Source organism: Kogia breviceps, chromosome 10 (genome assembly GCF_026419965.1).
Source record: "Kogia breviceps isolate mKogBre1 chromosome 10, mKogBre1 haplotype 1, whole genome shotgun sequence".
In the NCBI taxonomy this organism is placed as follows: Eukaryota; Metazoa; Chordata; class Mammalia; order Artiodactyla; family Physeteridae; genus Kogia; species Kogia breviceps.
In genome coordinates, this window is record NC_081319.1 from 49,420,157 (window position 1) to 49,430,188 (window position 10,032).

The following is a 10,032-nucleotide window of genomic DNA, read 5'->3' on the forward strand; positions in this document are numbered from 1 at the left end:
TACAATAGCCCCCTAGATGCAAGGAAAAGAAACATCATCAGGCAAGAGCCTCTGACTAACGAAGCCTGTCCAAGCCCCTCCCAAGCACCGGTGCTGGTCTGCAGCTTAGGGGTTGGGGACCCCTGCTTTGTATCACTCAATCCTCAGAAAAATTCGCTCATGTCCTTTTTTTTTGCGGTTCGCGGGCCTCTCACTGCTATGGCCTCTCCCGTTGCGGAGCACAGGCTCCGGACGCTTAGGCTCAGCGGCCATGGCTCACGGGCCCAGCCGCTCCGCGGCATGTGGGATCTTCCCGGACCGGGGCACGAACCCGTGTCCCCTGCATTGGCAGGCGGACTCTCAACCACTGCGTCACCAGGGAAGCCCCGCTCATGTCCATTTTACCAATGAGGAAACTGAGACTCAAAGTGGCTGGGTACCTTGCGCACCATCATACAGCTTTGAAGAGTCAGAGTCAGAATTTGAAGGCAGTTCTGCTGGACTCAAGAGTTGTAACACCCATCACCACCCACTACACAGCACCCTGCCACTCACAAGCACTTAGCCTTCCAGACCAGCTCTGGAGACCTCTGTGACCCTTCACACAGCCACGGCACTGTATTTCCCTCTATTCCATCACTTACTTCCAACACCACCGTGCCTCCACATACACCACTGTCCCTGAGACACTACCAGTTCTCCCTGGGCAAGGATTTTATGGGCTTGCTAAATGATTGTTCAATGAGTCAATGAAAATATTTCCCCTTCATCATAAGACAACCCTCTGAGGATGGCTGGATAATTATTATTAAGTAAAAAAAGGTGAAGATACCAAGGTTCCCAGAGAAGTTCAATGACTTGCACCAGATCACCAGGAAGCCTCAGACCTCTGGGGATAGGATGGAACTGAACTCCCTGACTCCCAGGACAGCCCCTTCTACTCTCCCTGTATTTCCCTCTTCTGAGCTACATTACCAGGCAGTTAAAAACATCCTTGTCAAATAACTCCCTCATATATGCATCTTCAAAAGGGGCTCTGTGTTACCACCAGATGGGCCAAATTTAGACATTAACAGGAGGCCATCAAAGGAAAAGGTGGGAAACTCTGGGTACCAGATACAATAGCCCCCTGGATGCAAGGAAAGGAAACATCATCAGGCAAGAGCCTCTGACTGATGAAGCCCCTCCAAGCCCTTCACAACGACCCCATGTCAAGGCAGAGGTCCCCTGGAAGGCCAGGCTGGTGGAGGAGACACCCCCACCCTCCCTGGAGTCTGTGGTATTGTGGTTCCACTGATCAAGACAGCCCTTTCTTTCCCTTTATTGTCTTTAGAAAGAAGCTAAGACATTTAATCAGCTCCACATGTAACCAGAGAAAAGCAACACACCTGCCTGAAATATTCAAATATTTAGGAAAACATAGGAGGGAAATTTCCCTTGAACTGGTTAAAAGGGGGATGAGAGAAGCCAAGAGTGAGATCTTGGGACAATGAAGCAACTCTCCATTCTGTTTTGCTTTTCTGAGCATTACGCCCAAGCACCATGCCACCCACTGGGCACCGCCAAAGGCACCCAGATGAGAAGTTAATGGCCTGGGCACAGGGCTCCATCTGCTCGGAGGCACCTTGTGAAAATTCACACCAAGGCACTCTGCAGGCTAGCGCAGGCTACCCAGTGCTGAAGATACAGCCCTACTCTAGAAATGTTTGATTGGGTTCCCTAGAATCAGATCCTGAGATAGGAATCCCTAGGAAAGGATTTTATTGGGAAGTATTCCTAGGAAGAAACTGGTAGGGGAGTGAAGAAGTGAGACCAGAAAGAGAAGCAAGCCCAGCAATGACCCCTGGAGATCAATGTGACACCACTCCACCGTGGATTTGAGTATGTCACACCTGGCTGTGTCCCAATCAAGGGCAAGGGAGCGGGACTATATACACTCAGGCACCCATCAGGCATTGGTTAGGGGCTGCCCCCAGGGGAGATGGCAACTCCCAGGCCCGCCTTGCTCTCAGCTCCTTCAGACCAAGCAGACTCCAGCAGCCCCAACAAAGAGGGTCATCCTCCAACGAAGGGGAGGGGCTGGCAGCTGGGAGTGAAAGCACCCAGGTTACCAGTGTGCACAAAGGGCTCTGAGGGGACACTGTGTCACACTGAAGCACCTGTGACAGTCCAGGGTCCAGTATTCCTTTCTCCAAGTTTTGCCCAAAGCCTGACCATGATGACGCTGACTCCATCTCAGCTATTCTGCGGGCTCACGGGGTTCTCACATTTCTTTGAGCTCACCATAAATGCACCTGGCTCAAAGACCTTTCAGACCTTCATGGAATGAGTTACAGAGCATCTTTCAGATATCGTTTTCTGCCTCTCTGTTCTTTTTCCAGGGAAGCATTTTCTGGCACCACCCAAAGCAATCCAAATATTAAACTGAAATGCTTTTATGAAGTTGGGTTGCCAGGCAAACCCAACATCCTTTTCCTTTTTTTCTTTCTTCCTGGGGACCCTGTTTCTTGCTACCTTGCCCCTTAAGGATAAGCACAATGCTTGGCTACTACTCTAGATGCCCCATTCATTGTGATTGTGATTGTCAGCTCAACACTAGCCAACAGATCACCTCTGTAAGCAGTGACATGGAGACTAACTTCACAGCTCCTAACACAGCCATAAAGGCCCAGGACCACCTAATGCCAAGACAATCAGGAAGGAAGGACCCAGCTTCAAGTTGACAGCTGTCATCTTGGACAACACAGCAAGTAAATGAAAGGAGATGGAATCCACAGGGAAGGGGGTAAGACAGAGGGAGAACTAATGTTGGAAATGAATAACAGCAGAGTTCTCTCCACAACTTCTCCTCACCTCCCCACTCCCAGCAGGCGGATACCCCGAAAAGGTGTCTCCAGACGCCTCTGCCCAGCCCTGCACAGTCTTCTCCCCACCTCACAACACCTCGCCCCCAGAGCCAGACACCCAAGGCAGTATAAAGGCGGTCCTATATTTGAAATTATTGATGGGATATTTCACTAACTCATTTTCTTATTTGTGTTCATGCCCAAATGTTCTGCCTCTAGTCTTTTCCCCTATAGTCTTTAGTTCTTCTGTGTGTTTCTTTATCTAGTTCTAAGGAGAATTTCCTTTCCTTTAGCTGGGTCACAAGAGCTGTGGAAACCTGTGTTCAAATCCCAGCTTGGTCACTATTAAGCGATGTGACCTTGGAAACCTCTGTTTTCTCATCTGACAAATGGGGATAAATCCATCTTCCTTACAGGTCTGTGGAGAGGATGGATGAAATGAGGTCAACTCTAGGTAAAGCACCTGACATGTCGACATGCTCAATAAAGCCCGGCTCCCTCGCGGGCGCCTTCCCTCTTCGACAGCCCCACCGCACCTCCCAGGATGCCCCCGCGTTTCCCAGGCCGGCCCCTCTGGACAGCGAGGGACAGGAACCCAGATCGGGACAGCGTTAACCCCGACCCTGAGCAGGCGGGTTTCAGCTGGTGTGGCGCCACACACACACACATACACACACACACGCACCGCGCTTGCTCCGGGCACCCCCGCGGGACCGGCACTGAGGGCCCACAACGCACGGAGCGGGGCCTCGAGTCGGGAGACAGACGGGCTCCCCTTACCCCGGCGGCAGCCCCGACCTGGTGGGCTCCAGAGCGCATGGCACTTACCCGGGGCGGGCCGAGCTGGGCAGCTGGGGGCGGGTCGTGCGGGGGGCGGCGGCGGGCGCGGGGCGGGCGCGGCGGCGGGCATGGCTCGGAGGCCCGGGAGCTAGGCGCGGAGCTTGGAGGCGCGGGGCCGCGGCTCGACGGCGGGGCGGGCTCGGCGCGAGAGGCGAGGAACCCGCTCCGCCCTCTCTCCTCGTCCCCTCCCGCCGCCCGCCCCGCGCCGCGCAGCGCCGGGCAACAGCCACGGGGAACGTCTCTGGGGGCGCCGGCTTAGCAACCGCGCGCCGCCCAGCCTCTCTCCTCACACCCGCACCCGCTCCCGCCCCGCCCTGCTCCGCGCGCCGAGCCGGGCGCTGCAGGTGGGCGGGGCCCGCTTTGAACTCGCTCCCGCATCCCCAGTCTTCTCCAGGGAGCGCCAGAGTTGACCCTCGGGGACCCCTCCGCAGCCCGCCTCTCTCCGTTCGCAGGGCGTGCCCTAGAGCCAGGCGTGGTCGGGCTTTGAAACTGAGCCTCGCCCACGTTCTCTGTGGGTGGAGGACCAAAGGCGTCCCCAGCACCCCGTCAGTCCTCGCCCCTCCTGGTCGTTCAGAGACCAGGCTTCCCTCACTGATCCCTTCCTCCTACCCGATCCCTGCTGCGCTTACACATGGACCTTGCAGCCGTCCTATATCCTGCTTGCCCCACAGATTCAGAGAACTGCTCACATTCCGTCCACACCCGTGACCTCAAAGATACAGCCTGCAAACCTCTCTCCAGCCTCACGTCTTCCTGGTACCATCTAAAAGCTGCTCAATGCCCCTTGCGTTGTTCTACCCCTTCCAAGCCCACCACACATCTAATTCTCCCACTTGCAGATAGATCCCCCATGTCTGCAGTCACAATCCCATCTCCTCAAAGACTGGCTCCCAGGCCCCTCCTGGGAGAGATGATTAATTCAGGGAAGACCATGCCCGTGTAGGGGAGCAGAATTTGCCACCCCAAACTATGTCTCTTTGGGATATTATTTTAAGCTGGTTATTTTCTGAGAAACAGCAGACATGGGAAAAAACTCCGAAAACCAAGTAGGAGTTACCCCTGTGTAAGAAACATTTACATTTTTAAAGGAAATCTCCATTTATTAGGTGTCTCTTTCACTGTACCTGGAAGAGGAGAAGGACCAAATCTCTCAAGATTCTTTTTTTTCCTTTCATTTCTAAGTCTTTCCTGAGTATTGTCACCTCATTTCTGAGTTTTTCTTTATTATTATATGAAACATATATTGTTATTTCTCAACATTTTTAAAAGGCCCTGATATAGAGCAAGTATTATTTTCCAAAATTATTTGAGCACACAGTTATATTAATATATCATGAAGAAATGGTTCTATAGAAGGAATTGGCGGCCCAGCTGCTAGGATCAGTTCCCCTGGGTTTCACCATCCCAGACTTCCTTCAGGGCGCCCCAGGCAGCAAACCAAGATGGAGTATGAGTGGAAACCTGACGAGCAAGGGCTCCAGCAGATCCTGCAGCTGCTGAAGGAGTCCCAGTCCCCTGACACCACCATCCAGAGAACCATTCTAGAAACTGGAACAACTAAATCAATATCCAGACTTTAACAACTACCTGATTTTTGTTCTTACAAAATTAAAATCTGAAGATGAACCCACAAGATCATTGAGTGGTCTCATATTGAAGAACAATGTGAAAGCACACTTTCAATATTTCCCAAATGGTGTAACAGACTTTATTAAGAGTGAATGTTTAAACAATATTGGTGACTCCTCTCCTCTGATTAGAGCTACTGTAAGCATTTTGATTACAACTATAGCCTCCAAGGGAGAACAGCAGAATTGTCCTGACCTCCTACCAAAACTCTGTAGCCTGTTGGATTATGAAGATTACAACACTTGTGAGGGAGCATTTGGTGCCCTTCAGAAGATTTGTGAAGATTCTGCTGAGATTTTAGATAGTGATGTTTTAGATCGTCCTCTCAACACCATGATTCCTAAATTTTTACAGATCTTCAAGCACAGTAGTCCAAAAATAAGGCCTCATGCTGTTGCATGTGTCAATCAGTTTATCATCAGTAGAACTCAAGCTCTGATGTTGCACTTTGATTCCTTTATTGAGAATCTCTTTGCATTGGCTGGTGACGAAGAACCAGAGGTACAGAAAAATATGTGCCAGGCACTTGTGATGTTGCTTGAAGTTTGAATGGATCGCCTGCCTCCTCACATGCATAATATAGTTGAGTACATGCTACAGAGGCCCCAAGATCAAGGTGAAAATGTGGCTTTAGAAGCCTGCGAATTTTGGCTTACTTTGGCTGAGCAACCAATAAGCAAAGATGTACTCATAAGGCAACTTCCTAAGTTGATTCCTGTGTTAGTGAATGGCATAAAGTACTCAGATATAGATATTATCCTACTTAAGGGTGATGTTGAAGAAGATGAAACAATTCCTGATGGTGAACGGATACAAGGCCACATTTTCATGATCAAGGACAGTGGCTCAACAGCATGACAAAGATGGAATTGAAGAGCAAGATGATGATGACGATGAAATTGATGATGATGATACAATTTCTGACTGGAATCTAAGAAAATGTTCTGCAGCTGCCCTAGATGTTCTTGCAGATGTGTATCATGATGAGCTTTTGCCACATATTTTGCCCCTTTTGAAAGAATTACTTTTTCATCATGAATGGGTTGTTAAAGAATCAGGCATCTTGGTTTTAGGAGCAATTGCTGAAGGTTGCATGCTGGGCATGATTCCATACCGACCTGAGCTCATTCCTCACCTTATTCAGTGCCTCTCTGATAAAAAGGCTCTTGTGCATTTCATAACGTGCTGGACTCTTAGCCGCTATGCACATGGGGTAATCAGCCAGCCCCCTAAACACATACGTGAAGCCATTAATGACAGAACTGCTAAAGCGTATCCTGGATATCAACAAGAGAGTACAAGAAGCTCTGCTGCTTGCAGTGCCTTTGCTACCCTGGAAGAGGAGGCTTGTACAGAACTTGTTCCTCACCTTGCTTATATACTTGATACCTTGGTCTTTGCATATAGTAAATACCAGCATAAAAACCTGCTCATTCTTTATGATGCCATAGGAACATTAGCAGATTCAGTAGGACATCACTTAAACAAACCTGAATATATTCAGATGCTAATGACTCCACTGATCCAGAAATGGAACATGTTAAAGGATGAAGATAAAGATCTCTTCCTTTTACTTGAGTGCCTATCTTCAGTTGCCACAGCCCTGCAGTCTGGCTTCCTTCCATACTGTGAACCTGTGTATCGGCACTGTGTAAACCTAGTACAGAAGACTCCTGCACAAGCAATGCTGAACAATGCTCAACTAGATCAGTATGAGGCTCCAGATAACGATTTTATGATAGTGGCTCTTGATTTACTCAGTGGCCTGACTGAAGGACTTGGAGGCAACATTGAACAGCTAGTAGCCCAAAGTAACATTCTAACACTAATGTATCAGTGCATGCAGGATAAAATGCCAGAGGTTAGACAGAATTCCTTCGCCCTGTTAGGTGACCTGACAAAAGCTTGCTTTCAGCATGTTAAGCCTTGTATAGCTGATTTCATGCCAATATTGGGAACCTACCTAAATCCAGAGTTCATTTCAGTCTGCAATAATTCCACATGGGCAACTGGAGAAGTCTCCATTCAAATGGGTATAGAGATGCAGCCTTATATTCCTATGGGGTTGCACCAGTTTTGCACCAGACCCAACACACCAAAAACATTGTTAGAGAATACAGCAATAACAATTGGTCGTCTTGGTTACGTTTGTCCTCAAGAGGTGGTCCCCATGCTACAGCAGTTTATAAGACCCTGGTGCACCTCTCTGAGAAACATAAGGGACAATGAGGAAAAGGATTCAGCATTTTGTGGGATTTGTACCATGATCAGTGTGAATCCCAGTGGAGTAATCCAAGATTTTATATTTTTTTGTGATGCTGTTGCATCATGGATTAATCCAAAAGATGATCTGAGAGACATGTTCTGTAAGATCCTTCATGGATTTAAAAATCAAGTTGGGGATGAAAATTGGAGGCGTTTCTCTGACCAGTTTCCACTTCCCTTAAAAGAGCGTCTTGCAGCTTTTTATGGTGTTTAATCTCATACACTTATGCTGCAGTCCCATAATTAGGGGTCCTTCAGTCTTGGAGACTATGAGGGAGACTCTGCACCCAGGGAAGATGTTACCCTTTACACGGAGGAAGGGTAAACCAGTAGGGAATACAGTACAATCCCAGCCCTACTGGGAGGGGCTGGAGGGAGGTGTTGCTGTCATTGTATTAAGTCGTTGTTGGGAAACATTTTAACATCTGGAGCCTTTGTGGGTGGAAATCTGTCTCCAATTACAATTCTGCAATAGATGTGAAGAGGCAAAAAAAAAAAGAAAAAGTTATTCAATCTACTCACAAAACAATACATTCTGGAATATTATGGGGAATTGTACCAAAACAAGAAACATATAAATGATGCATAGGGATGAGAAAGAGGAAAAATTCTATAGCACAATAAAGGAAACCTAAGAATGGGGTTTAGAAAACAGTAAAGTGTTTTTTTTTAATTTAAAGGTTTTTATAAAATTTCCCACATGATGGGGACTTGTTTTTGCATACTGATGAAGAACTACACAAATGAAAGCTAATAAGAGTTAAAATCAGCTTGTCTACCCATGGTAGAAGCAGGTTCTTGGAAGTTACAATTTAAGGTACCCCAAAAAGTTGGAAATAAAACAAAACACATTTAAACAATGAAGCACCCTGTGAAATGCCAAATGAGTCACTCCTTTTACCTCTGTGGGAAGGGCAGGGAGGGAGGAATAAATGGGGTTGGACATATCAAACTAAAGATTGACATCTTGACTTTGCATTAAGACATTAATGTAGTGGATATAATTTGATGGTTGTACTTCATTAGATGTAGTTTCTCAGCCAAAAGGTCATTTTTAAAGTGCAGTTTAAGGTTCAGGCATGCATTCTGGCTCATAGTGATTGAAAGTACTTTAAAGTAGTGGGAAAGTAGCACGCTTGCATCGTATGGAGTGAGACTAGTATTCAGTTACCTCTGTTGCACCAGTTTGTGTTGCAGTTTACCAATTCAATATAGCCCTGCATTTAAAATTCCTTTTTAAGATTTGTAGATTTTATTTTTTTTAAGAATACAGATATAGGGGCTTCCCTGGTGGCACAGTGGTTGAGAGTCCGCCTGCCGATGCAGGGGACACGGGTTCGTGCCCCGGTCCGGAAAGATCCCACATGCCGCGGAGCGGCTGGGCCCGTGAGCCATGGCCGCTGAGCCTGCGCGTCCAGAGCCTGTTCTTCTTAACAGGAGAGGCCACAGCAGTGAGGGGCCCGCGTACCGAAAAAAAAAAAAAAAAAAAAAAAAAAAAAAAAAAAAAAAGAATACAGAGCTAAAGTACTGTAGTTTACAGCTAGGCCTTGAAATATCTTTTTAGGATCTGTTAGGAATAAGATTGATATTGTATTTTGTTTAACCTGCACAATGTGGAAAGCTGATGTATCTGTGCAAAATCTTTGCTTCTGTGCTGTCAGTGTGATGTGCTTTCTGCATGGCTATATACTACTAGTGATTTTATCAAAACTTCTAAAACTTAAAAAAAAACCAAAAAACAAAAAAACCACAGAAAACAAAACAAAAAAAACTTCTAAAGCTTAAATTACATGGTAAAGGATCTGTAGGAGGCTGCATAAATGTTAGTTGGCACATAAACACAATTGTAGAAGTTGAAGACATGATTGCTATATTTCAATGTTTATTCCCACTCAACATATTGCCTTCTAAGCTTTCTTTTTTTGTTCAAAGCATGATCTTAAAGATATGTTTAACTTAATGGATGTAATGCAGGGTTCCTACACTGTACTGGCACATGTTGGTGGCCCTCTGTGCTCTAGATATATGCACACAGGTTGCAAGTAAAAAGCTACAGAGAGAAAGTTGGTTTGGATCCTCTTCATTTCATTTGTTTAGCTTTTCTGTTATTTTTCTCTACTTACATGTATTCCTGTGAATAAATCGTTGTTAAGTTGAAAAAAAAAACCAGATATGCGTCAGATCTTTATGTATATTCCTTGAGGAGGAACCCGGGCTCTGTTTTATCATTGAACTATTGTTTAAGCTATCCTTACTTTTCTTGCTTGACTGCTTTTCCTTTGTTTCTGCATTCCCTCACGTCCCTAATTAGTAACTGCTTGAGTCCGCTTTGGAACTCAGGAAAAGCCTAGGAGACTAAAGCCTTTTTCTGCAAACCATTGTAAAACAGTTATACTCCAATAAAGATGTTAAAAAAAAAAAAAAGAAAAGAAAAGAAACAGGGGACCCAGGGGACTTTTGTATCTGGAAAGGG

The 10,032-nt window shown here is 46.6% G+C and overlaps 1 protein-coding gene and 1 pseudogene across 1 annotated transcript in view; one reads left to right on the plus strand and one right to left on the minus strand.

The window, feature by feature from the left end:
• The window catches only part of DCLK3 (doublecortin like kinase 3), a 47,848-nt gene extending 44,054 nt beyond the window's left edge, over positions 1-3,794 (minus strand). Inside the window, exon 1 of the mRNA XM_067005689.1 lies at positions 3,654-3,794. Coding sequence (XP_066861790.1) covers positions 3,654-3,735 — 82 coding nt within the window. The 5' untranslated portion in view covers positions 3,736-3,794. The remainder of the gene's footprint in view (positions 1-3,653) is intronic.
• A 1,301-nt stretch (positions 3,795-5,095) lies between these two features.
• Positions 5,096-7,845, plus strand: LOC131764282 (transportin-1 pseudogene; annotated as a pseudogene).
• The last annotated feature ends 2,187 nt before the right edge of the window (positions 7,846-10,032 follow it).